This window comes from Macrobrachium nipponense, chromosome 17, assembly GCF_015104395.2.
Source record: "Macrobrachium nipponense isolate FS-2020 chromosome 17, ASM1510439v2, whole genome shotgun sequence".
In the NCBI taxonomy this organism is placed as follows: Eukaryota; Metazoa; Arthropoda; class Malacostraca; order Decapoda; family Palaemonidae; genus Macrobrachium; species Macrobrachium nipponense.
The window spans coordinates 55411506-55438014 of record NC_087210.1 but is presented as its reverse complement, the minus strand read 5'-3'; the positions used below and the strand labels follow the sequence as shown (position 1 = coordinate 55438014).

At 35.7% G+C, this 26509-nt stretch overlaps 1 protein-coding gene across 1 annotated transcript in view; it reads right to left on the bottom strand.

The window, feature by feature from the left end:
- LOC135195916 (uncharacterized) overlaps positions 1–18077 on the bottom strand; it is a 265806-nt gene extending 247729 nt beyond the window's left edge. Inside the window, exon 1 of the mRNA XM_064222420.1 lies at positions 17891–18077. Within this exon, the coding sequence (XP_064078490.1) occupies positions 17891–17962 (72 nt within the window). The 5' untranslated portion in view covers positions 17963–18077. The remainder of the gene's footprint in view (positions 1–17890) is intronic.
- Positions 18078–26509: the final 8432 nt, after the last annotated feature.

Sequence of the window (26509 nt, the reverse complement as noted above, 5' to 3'; positions counted from 1 at the left end):
ACAGAGGAAATTCGAGGTGGCCTTAGCCCAGTAGATACTGAATGACAAACGTTGCTAGAACAGCCCAATCACAAACTTGCCATAGAAAAGCTCTGCTATAACAACGCCATGGTGATGGCTAAGTAATGAGTGGATAACCTCAGTCATATGTCCTCTCCCTCCATTTTTTTAATATACACCTGTTAATCCAACCCTGGTCCGATGAAGAACCTGAGGCCTGGTTGGATCACATTAAAGGGTGTGAGAGCACTTCTCTCTCATTGAAAATGAGCTTTGTTCCTGTACAGACATATGCAGGGGAAGGGAATAATAGTCCTTGGTACTCTGTTTTTGGCGGAGCAGGGAAATTTGACTGCCATAAGGAATGCATTCTCCAAGACATTTGCGATCATCCCAGAGAAATGGAGACAGTGCTGTCAAAGTCTCCCCAAAAAAGTATACCTGACTTATACAGATTAGGCCTACTATAAGGATCAGAACCTCAGACGGTAGCAAGGCCCACTCTACTCAGATGCTCATATGGATGTCGTAGAGAAATTAAAGTTAGACTTCTTTTATTATGCCCTAGTGCTCTTGTTACCTACCTGCACGAAAGGCAGCCTCAGACCTTCAGGAATGCTTGATGATGAATGGGAAACCAATCACCCCCACCAGAGATCCTATGAGAAGATCTCTCCTCCTAGCCACATCGCTACCTCTGCACAACCTAGAAACAGTGCATCATCTAACCTAATCAAATGACATATTTCTCATGTAAGGAGTCAGGCCACAAAGCTAAGAACTGGCCCCAACAAGCTAAGTGTGACAGGCATATCCAAATCATAGTCCACTTGGAGTACTACCTCCATCACTGTCACTTCAACTAGCCCTGCAGGTGCAGCACACAAGAGGGATTATAACAATGCCACCCTCAGGGATTGCAATTAGAAGGGGCACCTATCAGCACTTATGTGCATTGCCCGCAGTATAACTCACAAGGCGAGGCCCAGGCAACCAGGGCCATCCTTGCACTAGGAATCCCGTCTTCAAAGCTTTGCCCTACTGCTAAGGGCCCTTCTACGTAGCACCTCCAAACAACCAATCTCATGCACACCAGGTCCGGGCATTTGAGGACACTGGCACGCAAATCTCAATCATACGAAAGGACAAAGTACCCTATGGGGTGGAAATAGACAGCCATGGACTTGTAAACATCAAGGGTGCTGGCAAGATGAAACAAATTCTCCCTACAGTCCAACTACGAATCACTACACCTCATGCATCCGCGACTTATGTTGGCAGTTACCCTGACTATCCCAGGTGGCTACAACCTCCTGCTGGGTCAGGATTACATGGCATCAACTAAATCAAGACATCATAGGAGGTCCGATCTCATGCCATCACTGGCAAAATTAGCCAACACTAGAAGGCACTGTCCACTCGCTCCGGCAGTGCCACCTGCAGGCACTGTGTAGTACCACATCCTGTAGCAGACCTAGGATAATCCAGGACCCTTCTCTGAATGTGGCCAGGTTCCGCTCCCACTGCCGAACAAAGCACTGACCCATGGTACACTCAACAAGAAAACTGAAGATACAGTTTTCATTTGTTTTTACTGAAAAGACATAATATCACTAAACTTAATCTAGAATATGAAAATACACTGCAAATTATATCATATTAGTTAAAACTGCAAAACAAAACCGTTCAGATACTTAAAAACACGATATATATGTCCAAAGTAATTGGAATTTCTCAGATAGATTCGTTCATAGAGATCTGGTAGATAGAATGTGAATTTCTGATTGTAGTACTATGTATCACGACGACAATATATACTCGTTTTCCTTCATGAACGGGGATATTATTGCATCATTGTAAGTGGTGAATGCAATTATTTTTAGCTTCTACAAACTCATGTTTGTATTCCAAAGCGTTTAATGTTAGCTGACGTCAATGGCAGCCAATGTTGCTAAGGCTAAGGTAGGTTGAGCAAATCTAGTTGCATCCGCAAGAGCGTTTTCTATGATGTGGAGGAGCACTAAAACTTCGAGCGGGGAAGCGCAAGTCACTGGATACTGGCTTACGTAACGGATTTCACACTTTGATTACTTCGACGTTGACATGGATCGAATGCTAGTTGCTGTTTACAAAGCTTCCGTCTTTAAACATAAATCTTTATCAATGTTAAAGTAGCATGTCAGCTCAAAGATGTTCTGGCTATATGCTCCCATTACAAAGCAGTTCGTAGTAGCCTACAGCCCTACACGACTGCATTTCTTTGCTGCGAGGCTGAAAGATCTCCCAACACATCAGCATTATTTGCACGATATAAAACTTTAATTGCCTGTGCAGTACATATTGGGTTATTTGTAGTAATAACTATTTTTACTTAGCACAGCTTTTTTTCGGGAATTATTTGTGGATGAAACCCGATTTTCAAAAGTACAGATTATAACAAGAGAGCAAGAATGACCGCAGCCTGCGTCTAAAATTTTCCACGTCTTTTAACAATCTTTGAATGTTAAGGCAACTGTCGAATGAAATCAAGATTAGGGTATGAATTTCTAAGAGAATTTACTTGAATATTATGATCCTTCAAATTTTATCTAGCATAGTGCAGCACGATCTTGGCCAGTCATATCATCCCGCTTCCCAGGTATCTGTGCACCGACTCACCGCTCTTTCTTCTGCCTTTCCCCGTCACAAGTCCGTCACCAATATCATAATTTCTCTCTCTCTCCTCTCTCTCTCTCTCTCTCTCTCTACTTCTAAAACATACTTTAAAAATATATATTACCACTCAATCTCCCAAAGAAAATATAATGAATTTAAGTAGTTATAAATAGGCCTAAGCTTTCACGTAAGCAGATTTTGTTCTCTCTCTCTCTCTCTCTCTCTCTCTCTCTCTCTCTCTCTCTCTCTCTCTTTTAAAACACATTTGAAACAATATTATCACTCAATCTTTCAAAGTAAATATAATGAATTAAGTATCTCTACAGATAGGCCTTTGCTTGTGCGCGCTCTCTCTCTCTCTCTCTTCTTCACTTCCAAGTTTCTCTCTCTCTCTCTCTCTCTCTCTCTCTCTCTCTCTCTCTCTCTCTCTCTCTCTCTCTCTCTCTCCACTTTTGAAACATTTGAAAAAAATATTGTCACTTAATCTCTCAAAGTAAATATAATGAATAAAGTATCTCTATTGATAGGCGTATGTTTGCGCGCGCTCTCTCTATCGTCATAATATTTCATTCTTTACTGTATTGTTCCTCACGATTTCCACAAGTACTGACCAAATTTTAAAACACTTTCTCTCATTGTTTAAGATCCGTCTTCAATTACGCGTGAATGTTACGTCAGTTGAGTGTCAAACATTACTTATAAATAAGGTTTCACAGTAGGTTTTAAAGAAGGATGATCGATATTCTACCCTGAACTGACGTTACTAACCAACATTGACGAATAATATAGAGCATGTTTCTACATTCAAGTATAAATTATTAAAGGACCTCTACGGAATCTTTATGGTGTAAAGTTAATGGAAATCTAGAAAGCAACAAATGCTATGATTTTGAAGCTCCGCCCCCTTTCTAGAGTTGCCAGGTGTGGTATTATTGAACACTATATGTCCGAAGATTAAAAAAATGTATCTAAACATTCCTTGCCGAGTGTACACTAGGGTCCTTTCTGGATTCCCCTGACCCCAGCGAAAGCTCAAAACTAGACGTAGGCTGGTAACCTTTGTCTGAGCCAGTTATCAAAACCTGCAAGTGTATGTCACCCACCAAACCTTCTACTTCTGAGCAATAGCCTCCGCTGTGCTCAAGGACCTGCAACCACAAATGTCGGAATGAGTTTCAGCTGTCACTGCTTGCGTTGTTGCAGCAGGAGCAGTAAGCAGGCCATCATGTTCCTCAGAGATGGCCTCACCAACTCTGACTCTATATTCCATCCACCATTCCAAAAGAAAACCTCAGAAGATGAGACTGGAGCATGGACTGCCAAGGTACCCTGAGATGAATCTCGAGCTTGTGTGGCACAGTACCCCCTTTCCTGGAGGGCCTTAACTGTAATCTAGAGCTTTTGCTAAAGGAATGCCCTTTCTGTCATCCTATCCTAAAGGATTATAACTGGAAGATAGAATACATTACAAGTACAGATAACATCATAGCTGATGTCTTATCCAGACATTAGCCAGTCTCCAGGAAACCTTCGGTTTCTTTTTCTGAGTACTTAAACCTCAAATTCTGGAGGAAGGTTAAGTATTCCCTACTACTCCCTTGTTTAAGCTAACAGACTTTAACTGCCCTCCTACCAACTTTACCTACTTACATATCTCTACAAAACCTACATCTGCATTGTAGCTTGCTCGCTCAGTGCTTAGTACCACTTATGGCACCTCAATAACTAGTGACCTAGGTCACTGAAAAAGGGGATATTATCAATCTAATAAAGACTACCTATATGTATCTGTATTTAAGAATGGATAAAACTTAAAAGTCTGTAATAATGCATTTCATATTTCATTTTGAACAAAGAATTAAACTCAATTTGCACCCTTATTTTTAGTTTGCATACAAAATATTTAGTCTAATCTTCTAGTTTGTTTTAATTTTAAGTTTACATAGGCATATCTTTACCATATTTTGGGCTTACACATTGTAGAGCAGGTACTTTTCACTTCAAATTAAAATACAGTGTCTCTTCAGAACCTTCACCCCCGTAGGGCTGATAAACATCATCTCGTGGGGAGTTGTTGCATGCGTCATTTTATGTTGCTTGCATTTTTTTCTAACTTTTTTCTAATTATGACGCTTGCATTTTGTCTCATTATTTAATTCTTGATCAAAGTAGGAGTAAAATTAAAAGAGAAAAGCAAGAAGGGCTATTTATCAGTTCAAATTCAGGTCAAATCTTAGGTCAAATCGAGTATAATAGAACGCCATTAGGAGACTCCTCAAATGTCCTCGAGCTGTCATTCAGCAATGGTGTTTTGAACCATATGCCAAGTACATCATTCCCCAAGTGATCACAGTTAGGTTAGGTTAGGTTAGGTATCATATTTTACTGTATAAGAGTGGTGCATTTACCTGCTGTTCTGTGACAGACTCGTCAAAGGAAGTCCTACTTACTCTTAGGATGTGTTAATCTTAGAGGATAATTCTAATTATTTAGTTACATCAATTCGTTGCTGGTGTGGCACTTGTTAGTTTTAGGAACCATTTTTAACATAGTAGACAGTACCATGGGGTTCTATTGCAGCCTCTGTAATATCTTTACTTTTTAACCCTTATTGGACAGATACGTTCATATGAGTAGCAATAATAGGTTTTGGGTGGTGGACGAATAAACTCAAGGGAAGCATCAATATTATGCACCATCGATTTACAGGGATCGGGCAGGAAAAGGCTTCTTTACTTCTATTGCCCACATATTCAATAATGGCAACTTTTAGACTGGCTCAGTATATATATATATATATATATATATATATATATATATATATATATATATATATATATCATTCTAATAAAAGGAGCCCATAAAAAACACCAAAATAGAGAAAAAGTACTATATTTCAGAGACTGCTGTCTCCTCTTCAGGTAGATGAATGAGAAAAGTTCACAGAAAAGGTGGTATTTATACCACCCCTTTCTGTGAACTTTTCTCATTCATCTACCTGAAGAGGGAGACAGCAGTCTCTGAAATATAGTACTTTTTCTCTATTTTGGTGTTTTTATGGGCTCCTTTTATTAGATGGAACTCTGGTGTTACAGAAAAACATTTTTACCAGTCATATATATATATATATATATATATATATATATATATATATAGTATATATTCTAACTATATATCATATATAATATATATGTAAATATATATATATAGTACATGATAGATATATATATATATTATATATATATATATATATGTAATATATTATATATATATATATATATATATGTATATAGATATATATATATATAGATATATATATATATATATATATATATATATATAGTATATATATATATGTGTGTGTGTGTGTGTGTGTGTGTGTGTGTGTAAATACATATAGCTATCTACAGATATATTTATATAACATAATTATAGATATATACAGTATAGATAAATATATATATATATATATATATATATATATATATATATATAATCGAACTACTAATGTCCTTTAATATCTAATTCGCTCTACCTCGGAATTAATATATTTTCATATATGTTTAACCGAGGGGGGAATTTATTAAGCGGTGGCAGGGTTGTCTAAGGCTTCACTGCCAGTCCTGGAATTGAGAGGTCGATGGTTCGCCCCTGTCGGCCGCCAATTCTATTATCGCCTAATAAATTCCCCCTCGGTTAAACATATATGAAAATATATTAATTCCGAGGTAGAGCGAATTAGATATTAAAGGACATTTGTAGTTTGATATATGTATACGAATGACGGTAATGTGATAGACATATATATATATATATATATACACGTAGATATATATAAAGCTATAGATATAGATAAATATACATACATAGATATAGATATATGTAGATAGATATATATTGATATAATATATATAAAGATAGAGATATATATGTATGTGTGTGAGTGTATTTTCATGTGACAAGGTGGCTAGGATAAAGTAATTGAACGGCTATAATTTAGTCCTAAGCGCAAATTGCAACATGACTGAGTTCGCCCCCTACTAGTGGGTAGGAAGTGAGATCCTTGGTAGAATGTCCACTAAAATAGATATACGTAATTCACTAAAGGGAATAAGAAGATATATATATACAGGAGGTACAAAAGAGCTTCATGGCAGTATCAGTTACAGAAAAACAGGTAACAAGAAGTAAACTATAGCACTCTTCACACTGGGTTCCTGGAAATGTTTGACTGGATTGGCACTGGTAATGTTAATTAAGTGGCACCATTGATCTACTAGAGACACACACCCACGACACTCATGAATGAATCTGCAATGCAAGGATCGTCGTAACACACGAAGGAATGAAGAGTGCAATTGAAATGGGATGATACCAAAGCAAAATACTAACACTTCAGAGCATAAAACTCTACATGTGACATATCAGAAATTTATCACTGTAATAGCAAGTAATGTTACGATTACTGGTGTTTCCACAAATTTACATTAACGAATTTACCGGAGGTCGCACAGCAGGAATCTCGTAGGGAAGCTGCAAAAGTTAAGGGATCAGAGAACAGTAAAAAGGATGAGAAAGTGGTGACATGGTACAACTTCCATTCACTTTAACTTAGTCTGTGGATGAGACGTGTGGAGAAACAGAGCCAGTCTGCAGTGTGCAGAATCCTCAATGGAAATCGGTTGCAATCTGTCCCGACCCATGTAGAATGCAGCGAAAGAGATGCGCTTCTGGTTACAGTTTCATGCCGCTGAGGATCATCAACGATGGTATGCACGCCCAACTCACAACAAGGTGCATCGACGGGCGTCAGGTACAACAGACTTCTCCTCAAGTCCTAAGGTACCATCAGGTAACAGGTGCTTACGCAGACACAGTAACAACCAGCAACATTCTACCGACACAAGTCTGGTAGTGGGTTTTCTCTTTCCTTGACTCAAACTCATGCTACTACTGTGTCAGCAGTGATGCCCCACTTTATAACAGATGAGGGACAGTAGAGTCACTGTCATCTTGTTGTGATCGCATACGGCTTGTCCAATGTTTTGGGGTCCCATTAGGATGCTTCAGTTTTGACAGGTAATCTGGAATGGAAATGGACGAAGACCAGAACCACAATAGAAGGAAAGGAATACAGCGTGTACGTCTCTCGAGAGTAGAGCAACAATAGAGTATTATTATTATTATTTTAAGAATAGTTTAACCAGACCACTGAGCTGATTTTCAGCTCTCATAGGGCTGGCCCGAAGGATTTGATAAAATGCCAGGTCTAGGCCAAAGGCCAGGAACTGGGCCACAAATAGGTCATATAGTATAATACTTAATAAATTAAAATTAGGTAAAAAAAAAAAAATGCACAGAGGCATAGGCTTTCATACTAGAATACAAACAGGCATTAAATACATTTACTCACATTTCCATACATACTAAAAATGTTATTAAAATTAACAAATAGTCAGGAAACTTAAAAATTTGATCTAAAATTCATTAATTGCTCTGAGGTTTTTGTATATATACTTATTTTTATATTTTATCAATTAAATCAGTGTTTCTTAGAAACGTCATAATCGGAACGACTGAAAATGTGAAAGATTCAGACAAAATATCTTTTAATGCTTTACTTCCAAAAGTTGACAGTCTCTGCTGGTCATACTTTGGACAATGACACAATATATGTCTGACAGTTATCAATTCCTTGCACTCTGAGCACTCTGGAGCAGGGTCACGTGGGCTGCTCATTAAGTGCCTATGTGTCAGACGAGTGTGGCCTATACGTAAACGTGTCAGGATTACTTGTGTGTGTCTTTCTCTCTGATATATGGAGCCCCATTTCGTAATGTCAGGTTTTATTTGTTTTAATTTATTACTTTCAGGTTCTTCGTTCCATATATTTTGCCATTTATTTACAATTCTTGTTTTTAAATAAGCTACATTGTCACTAACAGGGATTTTTACATCTGTTCTCATCATGTGGACTGCCTCCTTTGCTGCTTTATCAGCTTCTTCGTTTCCTTTTATTCAGACATGGGCAGGGATCCAACATATTTCAATATTTTTTCCCTTTTTATATAAATTATAGAGTAAAAACTTTATCTGTTGCACAATATTATTTTTGGGATTATAACTATTAATGGCTTCTATAGCGCTTCTAGAGTCGCTATAAATCACGAAATTGTTAAGGGAGTGTTCTTTGATTATTCTTATGGCCAATGTTATTGCACATAACTCTGCTGTAAATACTGAAGCATTATTGGGAAGCGAGAACTGGCATGTTTTATCCTGGGACACTGCAGCATATCCCACTCCGTATTCTGACTCTGATCCATCTGTATATATTGCATAATGTGGACCTTTTTGGTTTATGTGCTCTATTGTATGTTGTTTCTGATGTTCTGGGGTATAGGAATACTTTTTTGATAGAAATTTTAATTTTGTGCAAATGTTTATTTTATTCATAATCCAAGGAGGAGGTAGTTTTACTATTGGAGGTAGTTGGATATTTATATTCAGCGACTCAAACAACCTTCTTGATCTAATTGGAAAAGGTGGTGAATGAATGTTAATAAATACATCCCTTAGTTCAAATAATTTTTTGGTTGGTGAATCACTTGACTGAATTCTTAGGGCACTTTTCATCGTTACTAACTCTCTATGGAGAGAGAGAGGTAGTTCACCACATTCTACCTGTAAAGAAGAGGTTGGTGATGATTTAAAAGCTCCTGTACATATTCTAAGTCCTTCATTATGAACTGGGTCCAAAATTTTCAGTACTGTGTTTGAAGCTGAGCCGTATATTTCACTTCCGTAGTCAATGATAGACAACACTGTTGCTTTATATAGTAATGTAAGGGTTTGTCTATCAGCTCCCCAATTAGTGTTTGATAATTTTCTAATTAGATTCAATGCTTTTTTACATTTTGACTTCACATATGTTATGTGGGCTTTCCAGTTCAAGTGAGTATCAAATACTAAACCTAAAAATTTTACAGTCTGGCCAATTTGTATACTTTTATTTCTGATTTTCAAATCTATTTCTTCACCTTTCTTCCATCTTTTATCTTTATAAAATATTACTGCTTGAGTTTTACTTGTGGACAATCTAAATCCTGATGAGGTCCTACCAGATGAGTCCATTCATCTATTTTTATTATAGATTTGTTAATGATGCGCTCTGCATGTTTAATGCGAGATGCTGAATATAGATGGCAAAATCATCCATATAAAGGTTGCTTTTAATTCCGGTGGGCAGATTTTTATTAATTTCATTAATTGCTAAGGTAAATAGTGTGCCACTAAGGACACTTCCTTGTGGAACACCATTTTCAAGTGGGAATGTTCTGGACAAAGCATCATCAATTTTCACCTGAAAACTTCGATTTGTTAGAAAACTTTGGATAAACATGGGTAAATGTCCACGAACGTTGTTGTTTTGTAATGCTTTTAAAATAGGATACCTCCATGTAGTGTCATAAGCCTTTTCTATGTCAAAAAAGACTGCCACAGTTATCTGTTTTCGTTCAAATCCTCTGCGTATATGGTCTTCTAGGATAGAGAGAGAATCCAATGTGGACCTGTTACACTGTGACCCAAACTGAGTGGGAGTTAAAATTTTGTTTTCTCGAATGTGCCATGTTAGTCGAGCATTTACCATCTTTTCAAGTAATTTGCATAAGCAACTTGTTAGAGATATTGGTCTGTAATTATTAATATTGCTAGGATCCTTTCCAGGTTTGGGGATAGGAATTACTATAGCTTTACGCCATTCATCAGGAAATAAATTTCTAAGCCATAAATGATTATAAAATTGTAATAAGTATGACTTTGCCAGCGGAGCTAAGTGGTCAATCATCTCAAAGCAAATATTGTCACCTCCAGGAGCAGATTTATTGCTGTTCGAGAGAGCATATTCCAACTCTTCCAATTAAATTTTCTATTGTAATATATATCTTCTTGTGTTTCAAAATTTATTGTTATTAGTTCTTCATTATTTTTCTTTGTGCGGAAGTGCTCATCTAAATTTTTATCGCTACTTACATTAGCTAAGTTTTCTCCTATTATATTACTTATTTCTTTTGGATCAAGTATTCTTTTTCCATCTTTCAATATGGCATGTCTAGGTGGTTTAATATGGGTACCATTTATTTTTCTGAATTTTTCCCATATTTTTTGTATGGGAGTATTATTAGAGAGATCTGATACATATTTCCTCCATGAAATTATTCTTCCTTGAATTACTTCCCTTTTAAATTTTGCAGATATTTTGTTGTATACAGGCTTTAATGTATCGATTTCTAATAATAATATAGTCATTTTTTGTGAAGTTCCTTCTAATATTGGCAATGTTTTATTTATTTTATTGAACGTTCTATTTAAATTATCTAGCCGTCTCCCTATTGAGTGTTTTATATTAATTAATTCTGTTAGTTTATCAGACCACCAAGGGACTTTGTGCTTTGTTGGATGGGGCTTTGACTTTGGTATTGCTTGATCAGCAGCCTTTTTAATGAAATCAACGAGAATTTTGTTAGTTTCATTATGGTCTTCTAAATATTCAAATGGTTGGATATTTCTCGAGTGCATTTCATATTTCTCCCAATCTGCTTTATTAATGTTGTAGTGAGGAACATGTTTTGCAGGATTATTATGTAATAAGGATATTAATATTGGGAAATGATCACTGGTGTGCAAGTCATCAACTATATTCCAATCTATTCTGTCAACTATATTTGTTGTACAAAGAGTAAGGTCTACTGAAGAAAATGTTCCATGTGTTTTTGAAAAATATGTACTAATTTCGTCATCATTTATACAGCACATGTCGTTTGACTCCATGAACTCTTCAATTTTACTCCCTGTTCTATTTGAGATTGTACAGTTACAGTCCCATATCGGGTTGTGAGCATTAAAATCCCCTACTATCAATGTAGGTTCTCTGGCATTGTCAAACAAATCCTTAAGTTTTTCTATGTCGTAATTTTTGTTAGGTTGGTTGTATATGTTATAAATTACATAGTTATAGTTTTTTATTCGTATTTTGATGCTTGATATTTGCAAGTCAGCAAAGTTTACAGGTACCCTGTCATAACATACTTTGTTATGTACATATATAGCAGTACCTAAATTTCCTTCTTCTTCTCTAGATGTAGATACTAAGGTATATTTACCAAATTGTTTGATACTGTTTTATTAACATGTTGTAAACATAATATCATTGGTTCGTATTCTTTCAGTAAGCGTTGTAATTCTCCCAAATGTAATCTGGTCTGGAGACCATTTATGTTCCATTGTATTATATAATTATTGAAAATATTATGTTAAGTGTGTTCAAGCATTACTTTCTTGTTGTGGTTTATCTATTTGCATTTTTTCTAAAATTTTATTTACGACATTTATTTGTTTTTCCTTATACGACATTAGATGTCCAATGCACATACAGCCTTTTTTGTGAGTCTCTAGACTAGTGGTTTCTTTACTTCTACATTTTATAAAATCGTATAGTGTTTGTTAAACTGTCTTTTGTTATGTTTCTGTCTTTGTTGCATAATTCGATGAAACATTCATTACATCCACATGTGTTTTTATGTGTCCTCCTTTTTTCATTTACTCTTAGTGCACCAATTACCGGTGATGGAGTAATCTCTTCTCCCTTCACATAATCATTTTTGTCTATGGTGTTCTCCTCTATAATTTCTTTATTGTTCTGGGTATTTCCATCCATTTCTTTTATTATTACTTTAGGAGACAAAGGTATGTTCTTATTTTCTGGTCTGTGCACTTTTTTTGGATCCTTGGTCTTTGCTTTAACAGATACCTCTCTAATAATTGTTGGCTTTTTGGTTTTGGGTGGAGTTCTCTCTAAAGGCCTTTTTTTATCTTTAGCTACCAGCTCATAACTATCTCGTGATGTTTCAGTGATACATGTATCATTTTCTTGTGTTTCCATTTCCCTTAATATCTCAAATGAATTTGAACATATATCTGCAAACGTTTCTTGGTTTCTTGCTATATTAGTTTCTTGTAAAGTTATTTTTTCTTCTGATTTATCTACTGGGGGTTTGTTACTTGCTTCCATTTTCGTTTCATTCCTTGAGTTCAATGCAGTAGAGAACATTTGCTTCCTAGCGGGATCATGCATCCCTCTAACTCTCAACTCTAGTTTGGCTTCTCTAATTGGCATTCCTGATCTCTCCTGAAGTAATTTTAATTCTGTGTTGTATATATAATACATACACTCCTTAGACCTAGCATGGTGATTTTGGCCACAGCTCACACATTTTGGTTCACCACACTTCCACTGTGTGGTGTGTTCGTCGGATCCACAATACGCACATATAGATTTATTTCTGCAATTTTTCCCTGTATGTCCATATTTACTACAGTTTTGGCACTGTAGTGGCTTTGGAACATACGGCCTCAGTTCTCTGTTTTGGCCCATGATTTTAATTTTGAAAGGTAGTTCTTGGCCTTCAAATTTTATTTTTGCTATTCTCAATGTATTTTCCTTATTTTGTCTACTGGTTAAACTATATATTTCGCAATCTTGCACGTTGTTGTACCTTTTTTGAAGGGAATCCAGCAAAATATTTTTTTCAATTGGTTCCTCACTTTTAGGAAGTACTACAGTACCCTGTACGCTGTTCATACTGTCATGTTTTCTGATGTTTACCTTTATATTATCAATGTTCTTTATAGTTAAATAGTTTTCAGATTGGTTTTTTGTAGTGGTTTCTATTAACCACACCTGGTCTTTTATTTGTCTAAATGACATTTCTGAGGTTGGGTGCCTACTTAACAAATAATTTTCCAATCGTAATGCAGATATTTTTCTATCAGTTTCCAAGGTCAAGAACCTTGACCAACTTCCACTCCCAAAAAGGGAGTCGAAGCGAGTCAAGGTTGGGTCAATTCTAAATTTGCTTTTTCTTTGCGGCTTGTATGGTATTAGAGTTTTAATACCAGCCTGTTCTTCATTACCTGGGTTTTCCTTAGAATAGTCCATTGCCATGCCAGAAGTCGTAGGGGTTTTTGTTTTGGTTTCCATATATATAAAGTTTAAATATTTCGTCCAGGATGAGATCCCTCTCACCAAGGAGGCCCAACTGAGGGAGGAGCAATACTGTTACGCTGTGGTAACTGCCCTGGGACACTCACCTGGATATACGCCATACACACAGTGCCTTAAGGGTCGTCAGTCCCATGAGATCGGACCCAGCACTGTGGGCATGGCTTGACATAAAAATTTCCCCTCGCTCGACCACGTCAGGTACTCTAGTTTTACGGGTGGAGTGGCATGCCGTCCAACTCCACCCTCCATCAGGTTAAAAGAGCAGTCAATTCAATATTCCAAAACCATGCCAGGGTCGTCAACGAAAGAAGAAGAAGGGAAAGGGGAAAATTTATAAGGAGGAGGAGTAAAGGAGTTAAAGGTCCCAATGTTCAGTTGGATCCACAGCAGAGAGTGTAGGCGTAAAGGGGCATACTCTCTCTGCAGTGGATCCCTAAGCCCCCCACCTCGTCAAGGAGTTGGGATCAGGGGGAACAATAGAGTAAATTAGCAGGGGAACTAACCGGAGAATTACAAGGATCAGGTCAGAGGGAAGCTAATTTCAAGGATGCACGGTAAAGGTGTGGACAGGTAAGGTCACTCCCTAATAGACTTATTGATGCATCTGAAGCAACTGCTTTTAACAAAAATATATATATATATATATATATATATATATATATATATATATATATATATATATATATATATATATATATATATATATATATATATATATATATACATAATATATATATATATATATATATTATATATATATATATATATATACTATACATAATAATATATAATATATATAATATATATGTTATTATATTAATATAATAATATAATATATATATATATATATATATATATATATATATATATAGATAGTAAATAATGTATATAATTTTGCAGCATAAATCAATGTTTTTGCTTTTACTGTTACAAAAATTTAGAAAGTTTAATTTTATATACGTATATATATGTGTGTTTGTAGTACATATGTATCTAGTAAATATATATATATATATATATATTATATATATATATATATATATATATATATATATATATATATATATAGATTCCTACGTCTGATAAAAATCGAAATTGCCTTTTTTACAGTAGACTATACAGTTATTTCTTTATAGGTATATAGATTACTCATCATTCAATCATTTGAATATATGTTTAAAGGAAGTATTTGGTTTTACAGTTTTCTATCTATATTTAGATTCAAATTGGTATTTTTTTTATGCAAATCTCTTAACTTTTTATAAATCTGGGTATTTTTGTTAAAGACATATATATAAAATTAATAATTATCACATCACCGTGATTCATATTAATCATTCGAGTTATAAATGTCCTTTAATATCTAATTCGCTATACCTCGGAAATTATATATTTTTCATATATGTAAACCGAAAGGGTAGTTGATAATAATTTCGTTCCCTCATGGGATCGAACCACCGTCCAGCGGACAGGCATGAAATCAGGACGACATTGACGTTACCGATATATATATATAATACATAAGGTAAATGACCGGACAGGAGGGATATAGCCGCCACTGATCCCGGAATGCGGCCACCTTCCCGAAAAAGTACTTGAATTCGCTGCCATGAAAGTCAGTCAAGAGTTGTGGCCCATCTAGGCAGCACACAGAGACCTCTATGCTCCTTTCGAAGTAAGTGTTTTCTTCTAAATTACGGAATAATGGCATAATTCAAGGGCTTTTTCAGGAAGTGGCCGCGTTCCGAGAGAGGTGGCCACCATGTCGCCGCTCGGTCATTTACCCTATAATGTGTCTACATGCATACATACAATCAAACATATATATCTATATATAAACTAGTGTTATATGCATATATATATATATATATATATATATATATATATATATATATATATATATATATATATATATATATATATATATATCTACACAGCTGCAGCCCTCATGCACCACTATAATAATAATAATACATAGCATTATAACGTATAAAATATTTACTAGGCCTATACCTATGCCAACCACGGACTTATAATAGCAAACAAGAAATAGCATCACAGTGAAGGCGATGTCACATTTGATTAACAAACTGAATCTTTTTAAGCATCGTCAGCTCATTTGGTATTTCAGAGCTTATGATTGACTTCCCACCATGGTCAGCCTTGTAGACAATCCAACCGTAGCATGGGCTAGCAAAGAAATTTATTTGCATTCTTAGGCTTTGGAGCCATGGAACTATAAACATGGAATGGACATGCTCAAAATCCCCGTGTGCAATGCCGCCACTTCAAAGGGTGAAGAGAGCTTTGTATCACAATGCCCACCTCTCCATATTAGAGTGTAATCTTTTAATTTTTCATGACAATATCTTCTGATCTATGAAATTTGTTGCATTATGTTAACGTAAATTTAGTTGTACACATTATTCAATCTAGTAATTTCTCTTTACATGGTAATACATTTAAAATAAGACCTAAAATTATTAGTATTAATAAGACTGACATTAATAAGTGATCTGTAAAAATAAATTATTTATATCAACAAGTGTTTCTTTTTGTATTAATGACTGATATAAGTAAGCAATAAGCATAAGTCAACATAATTACAATTTAAGACCATTGTGTCATGGTGATATGGTTAATCCCTAGGTGACACAGACTGGATAGCAAGGTGATAAGACCTAGGTAGTGCATAAAATGCAAAGTAGAGTATAAAGACTTTGATATTTAGAAGGACATTAAATATAAGGGATTCAAGAGGCTTTAGTGGTAAAATTTATTACATAACCCCAGCAAAGCCATGAAAACAGTCTCAGCACATGGTATGCATGATTATTTCTATTGTATGAGACATGTGCGTGCTTCATTGAATTCATAGGAAAGTGCTTTTCAAGAGTTTTTAACGGAAGTTAAATTTGTTAAAATTTTTATTTAAAAATTTGGAACAGTAGAGTAAAAAGGCGTACCCAGGTAAATTGCATATCTGGATATCTTTACTTAAATCACTGCCTAAATATATGCATTTAAAAGGGATTTTCACGAGCTTTCCAATGAGCCTATATTTATTAAAATCGGTGGAAAAATAAGGACGACAGAGTGAAAAAGAGTCAGCAAGACTATGCTTTAATAGCTTAATTCGGCGTCATCACCCTTTTCAATGGCGTCGCGCTGCGACAATCAGCGTCAATACATTTATAAGAGCACGTCAATTCCATGTTTATAGTTCCATGTTTGGAGCTATATTAGTTTGAAAGAACTGTTGGACAATCTCTGCCATAAGCTAGTAATTTTGACCTATTGAGAATGAAACTGTTTCTACAAGGACAAAACAAAAATACTGACCGAAACAATTGACATAGGTCTAGGAATTGCATGGATGAGATTTTTTTACCTTTGTCACCATTCTTTCATGCTACTTTTCCCATACCATGATAATACGAAAAATTTTACTATGTCTTTCCATATGTTTGAAAAGCTGTACTTAGAATAGGGTTTAAATTATATAAAACCATATTATACAAGAAGTTTGCGGGGCTACTCAATTTCATTTTCCTGCAAATCACCGAAATCCGATGTGCTAGTACTAAACACAGGGGGAGCTTAAAGGGACGCCTTGTTTACATAATTTGTCAGACAATCAATATAAAAACGGGGTATATAATACTTTTATCCTCGTGGGGTTAATACTTAACACGGTGTCCCATTGAGCTTCCGCCTTGTTTAAACTAGCCTAGCACCTCGGAGGTGACTTGTAGATAACAAGCCGAAATAGCTCCAAATGCTCAAGCTTGGTTCAGCAACTTTAAAAGTGCTATTACATGTCTAAGCTTCAAAAGCTGCTGTCAGATACAATATGCTATAGGCCTACACACTGCAAAGAATTCCTGATGACTGAAAATATACAGCACGAGCCTACATGCCTCACAGTGACATCATGAAATACGAGACTTGTTTACATAGCTTATAACCTACTATAGGCCATTAGGCTATACTATTAGGCATTTGTTTAATAACGAGCAAGATTTCTTTTTATTAGGCATATAAACGATCAGTGACATCTGATGTCAAAACTGGAACAGCCACTGAACATATTCGACAGCAAACGGCGGAAGTGTAGGCTACCTCCTGCTAACAAAGGAACTTCCACAAAATTCAGAATGCTTTGCTTACCTGTGAAATTGTGGAATCCCAATTTCTCTTAAAGACTCCCTGTGCCAATTTCTGCAGCCGTAAAAACTGCATAACGTTCCATTATGATGACAACGAACGAAAAACTCGCACTACACACCAACATAGCACATACTAATTTTCACGATTCCCGACTAATGAATACGACCGGCGTAGAGTAGACGTGGAGGTATGACTATACTCTGTTTTTTTCATCTGTCCACCCGCCTGTGGTGTTTGCGTATGGTAATACTGTATCCTGGGCTTTAGATAGTTACGTTATATGTAAGTTTTAGGTAAATAAAAGGATATCTGGGTGTACATTTGCAACTGAAAAGTGTTTTAATAATTTACTGTATGCGAACTACACCGTTAATATTCGAGATAAGATGTTATTATTATCGTTGAATGTAACCTGAATGCAACTATCTAAAGCACGGGACGCAGTGTTACCATACGCAAACACCACAGGCAGATGGAAAAAAACAAAGTATAGGGTAGGGTGACAGGCTGACAGCCGACAGGGTCTCGAAGTCGAGGCTGCATGCAGAGCCGATCTGGTGGCGACGCGGTACACCAAAATACATAATACTAGCAGACCTTATGTAGGTAATATATTAACCTCTTAGAGCAGCGGTTCCCAAATGAGGGTAAATTGCCCCACGGGGTAATTTCGCATTTGAACGGAGTAATGACAGTTTTCATTTTGACTTGTGCCGTAATATATATATATATATATATATATATATATATATATATATATATATATATATATATATATATATATATATATATATATGTGTGTGGTGTGTGTGTGTGTGTGTATATATATATATATATATATATATATATATATATATATACATATATAGCATATATATACACATATGTATTATTAAAAAATATTAAAAATTTAAATCAGCGAACGTCCGGCATCTCTCGCCGGCAATTAGTTGTAACCACAGAGGAGGGAGGAGATAGGAGAGTAGGGGGGAGGGCTGCCGCATGTGACGGTTATTTTTCATATCCGGTCCGAGGTCACGGAAGACGGACGCATTATTATACAAAGAATCCATTGCTATTTTTAACCAATATATATATTTTTCCACTTATTTTCAACTGAAGGTGTGATTATTTACATGAAATTATTTTATTTATTTCCAGCAGAAGTATTTATTGATTTATTTGTCATTTTTCACCCTGATGAACATTATCTCAATTATATATTCTCTCCATTTATTTTTAACCTTATTACAAGTATACATTTCAACCAACTGAAAGAGTTTGTTTTACATTAATCATGTATAAAGTAATAGATATGGTGTGGGGGGTAACGAGCTTGCTGCTAGCCAGGATTTTGGAAAAAGTGGGGTAATGACCAAAAGTAATTGGGAACCGCTGTCTTAGAGTACAACATTAAGATACTAGTATGTCGTGTTATTACAACTAAATACTATTTTCTATTCACAGATTCACAAGATGTAAAGGTTATATAAACGAGAATCAAACATTGGACTGGGGTGTTCAAGAGCATTCGCAGCATTCCTACTTCTCCGGACGCCTTATGATAGTGGCAGTAAAGGAGGCTATGCTATCCTTGGAAATTAGTCAAACTTATTCCGACGGGAGCGTTGAGTTGAAATCAGGAGTGGACGTAACTTTATTAAACGCCTTAAGTTCATCGCTAAATTTTACGTAAGAAAATCTGAAAAATAGTTTAGGGTAAACTTTGAGGGCTCGTTCTTATGTATGTTTGTGCACGTTTGTGTGGGAGAGTGTTCGTGGTATAGTTGCTTGTGTTCAAAAGATTTTGAGACTTACGTAGTAGAATTTCGGGAATCTAATAACACTGGACTTTAAACTTATTATGAAGGATATATTTTGTTTTACGTTTGTGCAATATATGGAGCATATGCCGGTGTAGTATTTTTCTGGATGACATTTCCTTCCTTAGAGCCCGCAAATGTTATAGGTGTTAGTTTATGGACAAATTTAAAATTCCTTATTCACTTGGAATATCTAACTCAGTGTAGTCTTTTAATTGTTTATGCGTCATGTGACGAACATTTTGTCGCTCATCGAATTAAAAAAAAACGTAAAACTAATCGGAATATAAACATATTCATAAATATTTATGGGTATCACATATTCTGTTACATAATGACATTCACAGGAATTGCAAAGGGTTATGTATAGTGTACGGGCAATGACGAAAGGCTGGGATTTCAGAATGTGTAGGTATGTCTCGAATGGCATTGCATTCGGGTAGCTCAATATGCCTAAAATTAATGTTAGGTATAACGGCTAAATTGGTCTAGCTCATTTCGGTGGAAACGTGTTCTTTGCCTCAGGTATAAAGCGGTTTTGCCTCAGGATGGTGTTTGGGGAAATCCACAAGAAGATGGAACAGTTACAGGAATCATTGGAATGATCGCCAGAAGGGAAGTTACTTTCGGAGTCTCAGCGCTGGCCATTACAGGTAGCTATTATTTTTCTTAACTAATGAAAAGGAGTACTTTTACCACATATTTTATGTTCTGTTCTAGAGAGTGACTGCTGCACATATTGATTGCCCAGTGAGTTTATGACAGAAAGAGGGAGGCCGACAAATTAACATCCTGGGATTTACTTTAGCATGTTTCAAGGTTTCAGAGGATCAGTACTGCCTATCGATATTCAAATCTTTCTCTCACTCGCACTCTCTTTCTCTTCCTCTTCCCACAAACGCGGTCTTTATCTAGACTGTAAAACATCTACCTCAGTTTCTTATATCATTTGTATGTAAATGGTATAATGAGTCTCCTTCTTCTTACAGAAAGTCGGGTGGAAGTGATTGACTTCACCGCCCCCTACTTCTTCTCAAGGTTGCTGATGTTCTCAAGATCTCCCAAAGAAAAGAATAAAGCACTCGCGATTCTCAGCCCGTTCAATCAACAGGTATAAAATTAGCACACACACACACACACACACACACACATATATATATATATATATATATATATATATATATATATATATATCAAATCAGAAGGCGTTGAAGAGGACAGCATAATCATTTGACACTTTATTCGTATCGCGACATTGGTCTCGAAACGTCGCGATACAAAAAAAAAAAAAATGACACATGGTTAATGCTGTCTTCTTCAACGGCTTCTGATTATATATATATATATATATTATATATATCTATATTGATATATATATATATATATATATATAGTATATACATATATATATATATATATATATATATATATATATATAGTTTAATGGAAAAAACTAACACATGAGCACGTGTTTCACAGAAATTCGTGTTCACGCTGAAACCACGTAAACGAATAAACGGTACAGGGAGACAGGTCTCTCCTTCAAAAAATTACCATTAAGGGGATATCTGCTCTTCCTGTCGACCTAAATTCCTGTGGTGCTTATTACTGACCATCATATCTCTTACTTGCATACAATTGGATAACCTAACTGGAGTATACTTCAGGGTTTCATATAATCTTAAGAAATGTTATCCATTATTGACCCGACCAGGATTTTGTATTTTAATGAATGAACACGGTAGCTATACCATTTACATTTAGAAATCGTAAAAAATAGTTATATATATATATATATATATATATATATATATATATATATATATATGTATGTGTGTATATATATATATATATATGTGTGTGTGTGTGTATACTATAACATATTATATATACATATATATATATATATATATATATATATATATATATATATGTGTGTGTGTGTGTGTGTGCGTGTGTGTATAGCTATACATATATATATATATATATATATATATATATATATATTATATATATATATATGTTACCCATCCGCTACCCACCAAACTATTACCAGCGAAGGTATTTAACATTTTGGTATGCGTTTAGCCATTGCGCTAAGGCGAACTGGTTACACTCAATCTCTCCCCCCCCCATCTCTCTCTCTCTCTCAAGGTGATCACTGGCATAGCCTTCTCTCTCCTCTCTCTCTCTCTCTCTCTCTCGTCTCTCTCTTCTCTCTCTCCATTCCATCAGTCATTAAATTAGAGTCGGAGTTACAAAAATACATACGTTTATTCAAAGTAAAGCATTAGTTGAATAATTCAAGTTCTTACAAGATCATCAATGGAAAGATAATAGTTCAAGTCTCACAGACAACTAACCTAGATAACCCCCCGGTATTTAAATGTCATAATCAGTAATTAGTCACACCAATTATCTCTTCTCCAAAATACAGTCCCCTCACTAGGACACTCGGCCCCCTCACTAGAACACTCGGTCCCCTCACTAGAACCGCTTGTTTAAAAGACAGGAGAACACACTAGTGAGCACACACAATTGTAAAGACAAAGTAAAAAAATGGAACATCTTTACAAGATATCAAACAAGCCATCCCTTTGGCTAAATTATAATAACTCACCCATTGCAGCCTGGAAAATCAACACTTTAATAAAACAGACTTTTGCAGAGCTATCCCAGCATTCTGCCTTTTCTCCCGTAGCTGTCTCCCTAGTTTCTGCCTAAAACTACCCATTATGAACAGACATAGTTCGTACACGTACACACGAATTCACACTTCGTCAACCGGTGGTAACCAGTTTTCAAAGGCACCTTGAACAAGCCCTCATGAACTCACATAACCACAGAACGAACATTGACCTGCCCAATTAAGCATCTTCGTATCACACCATCCCAGAAAGAGGTGTCAGCTTTCTCAGGTCATCGCTTCGGACTCTGTCTCTATGGGAAGTTAAAAGTGACCAGTCTTTACATTCCAAGAAATGTCACAACGATACATATTATCAGTCTTTATTTATGACAGTAGCTCGGCCACTTCCCTGGCTAGCCCCTGCCTAGCCATAGGTCACATAAAACAGCTTATATATATAAAATACATTGGCCGGTTTAAAACAAAATATAGTAATAACTGCACGTCTCTGGCATTATAAAGTAAATAACACTTGGCGTATAAATTATCACAGTTTGGACTTCTTGAATATCCCTCTTTCCCTGCAACTTCCTGCACAGACGTAGCAAGCTGTAGGAAGGCGGAATGCTTCCCTGTGAAAACATCTAACGGCTTCTGTAGACCCAAAAGCGCTGTAGAACTCTGTAGACTCGTAGAAACTCTCGTAAGTACCCTGGACAAATGACAGCAACATCTCTGCACGGCTGGTGGGCGTCTTGCTAGCGTCGGGGAACGACGATTATGGTGTTTGTAAGTATGTCAGTCAAGTCATCAGTCAATCAAAAAGGAAAATTAACCCCAGACATACTACTTCTATCAAATAATGACCTCAAAAATTCAGAAATACTAACTGAACGTCCCCCAATTAACTCCATTTAATATGACTACTAAATCATAAGTCATTATCACAACTCGCAAGGAAAAAAAATAGTAAGTTCTCTAACTTAATTCTCCAAATTCACACATCACCACACACAATCCAAAACTCACAGCAACTCCACGGACTTCTGCACTCACATTTCAAACTCGAAGTTCTCACAAGTAAAAAATAAAAAAAAAATAAAAAAAAGGTAATGAGCCCAAGAAAAAAAAAATCATGTAACAAGCCCAGACCCAAAATCAAAAATGTTCTCTCAAGCTCTGATATTTCAACAACCCACAAAATCAGTAAAAATCTCTAATGTTTAACAGCAAAAACCCCTTACTGCTCACATAATTAATTACAATGAGACTCAATGTCAAACGCCCATTTATGTAAATCACAACCCCGATAAATTACATCTCCCGTCCAAAAAGAAATGCTATTTAAAGCTGAATCCCCAATTACATCTCTCGTAGGAAAAGGAAAAAAGAAAAAGAAAAAAAATAATAATAATAGCAATAATAATATGTGAATTCTCCCCATCACAAAGCACATAATATATGCATAATATACATAATCCCGCATTTTCCCCCAACAAATGGAATGTGTATAGTTACGGAATTTTTGACATCACAACTTTTCATTGACCGGACACGGCCAGAAAGCAACCCATTACACATGCACTTTCATGAAATGCTATTGTCAACATTTCCAGATATTGCAAAACTCTGAGCAATCACCACTAGAGGAAGAGAGTCATCACACCGGACTCATCACAGCACTGTCAGCAAAAAAATCCACCTGAGGACACGTGTGCTCGAACAGCAGCATAAAAATTGTATAGTCAGACTCGCAAGTTCAGAAACTCATGATTCCCAAAAAAAGGTTCTATACTGACACTAAGTAAGCACTTTTCACAAAATTATCTCCAGGATATGACTAAGATGCTCAAAATTTGTCTCGAAGATGTATCTCTCACACGTTACTCCCCAATTATATAAAAAAATTATCACCTATTCGGGATAAAAAACTACGATAAACTCGTAATTCAGCAATGATATGCCTCCAAAAATAACAGCTCCATAGGACCACAATGCAGTAATGCCACTCGCCTCCAAACAGTCATGAAACCAAAAAGAACCACAGAACTCTTCTCTGGGCTCAAAAAACCTCCAGGAATTCGACTCAAGAAAAAATCATAACCACAAAAAAGGTCACCCGCCAAAGATTAATGCCATCTCCATATATATAAATATAAGTCACCGTCCTAATAATAAAACCACTCCAGTGATAAAAATATTTCCTCCATTTAATTAATAACCACACCACACCATATTCCATCTTATTTCCCCAATAACCCTGTGTTAATAAAAACCACCACTCCAGCAATAAAAAATATTTACCTCTATTTCGGCAAATAAAAAATTCTTACCTCTATTTCACCAATAACTCCATGTGGAATAAAAGAAGTCTCCAAAAAATATATCTCCAAGCAGGATAATCAAAAATGAAATCCCATCTCCAAAAAATACACTCAAAGCATCCAGCTGACACATTAAAAAAAATATTGCCTCTATCTCCTCAAAAAAGTGTCTCCATTTGCAACAAAGATGGCTGCAAAATAATTGAACTAAACATAGCTCTCATCACCATAAGCAAATATCAAATGGCCAAAATATTATATCTCCAATATATTATATCTCAAATTATATCTCCAAAATAATATACCTCCAGTTCTCCAGAGAATAACTCAATGTTATAGTCAAAAACTATAAACTCTCTCCTTAGCATAACTGCTGAAAAAAGGCAAAAACTCGGCAAATAAAATTGTCCAGGAAATTCTAGGAAAAATCACCAATGTGCCACAACTCATTAGAACAAAACCCCAAATTCAAAGTGTCTAAGTCAAGACTTCTCCATATGCACTACGACATAGGCCACTAGAAACTTAGCCAAGTTTCCTATCTCTGACAAAATTGTCACAAATACAACAAATTTATGGTGCAAGAAACCCACAACTTCTGGAACATAAACCAGAAGAAAAAAAATGTAGTGCTATTACGTATGCATTCAAAAATAATGCAAAAATTCTCCCATAAATCTCTTTGCAGCATCAAACAGCTGAATTTCATAAACACGTCACATTCCCGAACAATGACTCTAAGTCACGAACTGATATATTAAAAAATTCACACAAACTGGAGAAAACATAAACTCAAATTCACCCATGATAAAAAAAAAACCTGTGTCAGCGATGGCTAACTTCCAAAAAGGGAAAAAAGAAAAATCAACGGCACTGTTAACTAACCCCATGACTCATGTAGATGTCAAGCAATTCTCTGCTGAACTCATAAAAAAGAAAAAAAAAATGTGTCGTTAGTTCCTCCCAAATTCAAAAAAGATTTCACCACCCTCGACAGCATTACAGCACCCATGTATTAGTATATAAAAAAAATCACCAGTATCACAAGTATCATTATCAGCAGTATCACCAAGATTGCTATCATCAAAATCACCAGTATTAGTATAAAAACATCACCAATGTTAATGCTTGCCCATTCACCAAAAATTCAGCACAAAATTTACCAGAAGTTCAGCAAAATTCAGCACAATTCACCAAAAGTTCAGCCAGATTCATAAAGATTCAGCCAGATTCATCACCCGTGAACGACTGACATATTCTCCAAAGTTATAAAAACTCAATAAATAATTAACCACAAGACTTCTCCAATAATTCATTGTAATAATTCTCCATAATATAATTATCTGTAATAATTATAAAATAATCCCCCATGAAATATCTCAAATCTCTCTTAAAATATGTCTAATATTGCAATTCCCCCAGTATACACCAAATACAACACGAGGCACCCATCCACCACCAGGCACATACAACCCCATTACCACTCCCGGGTATCATCATCTATCATCATCAGTCATCACTCATCACCAGTCAGCACCACAGGGCATCACCAATTGACAACATCAGTCATCACCACCCATCACCACACAGCACCATTTTAAAGTAATCTCTCCAACAAAATAAAAAAAATAATAATCTCTGTCTCCCCATTATAACTAAGCCTTCCAAAGCATAAGGAAAACTTACACCACATCCAATGCATTTCATTTCCTTTTCTCTTCACTCAAGAGAAAGAAAATCTCTTTCTAAAAAAGACCCTACGGGCATCTCACATCATCAACCAATCATTATCAGCTGATGTCCTGTGGCATTGGAAATTCATTATCAAGGGCAAACTCATCCC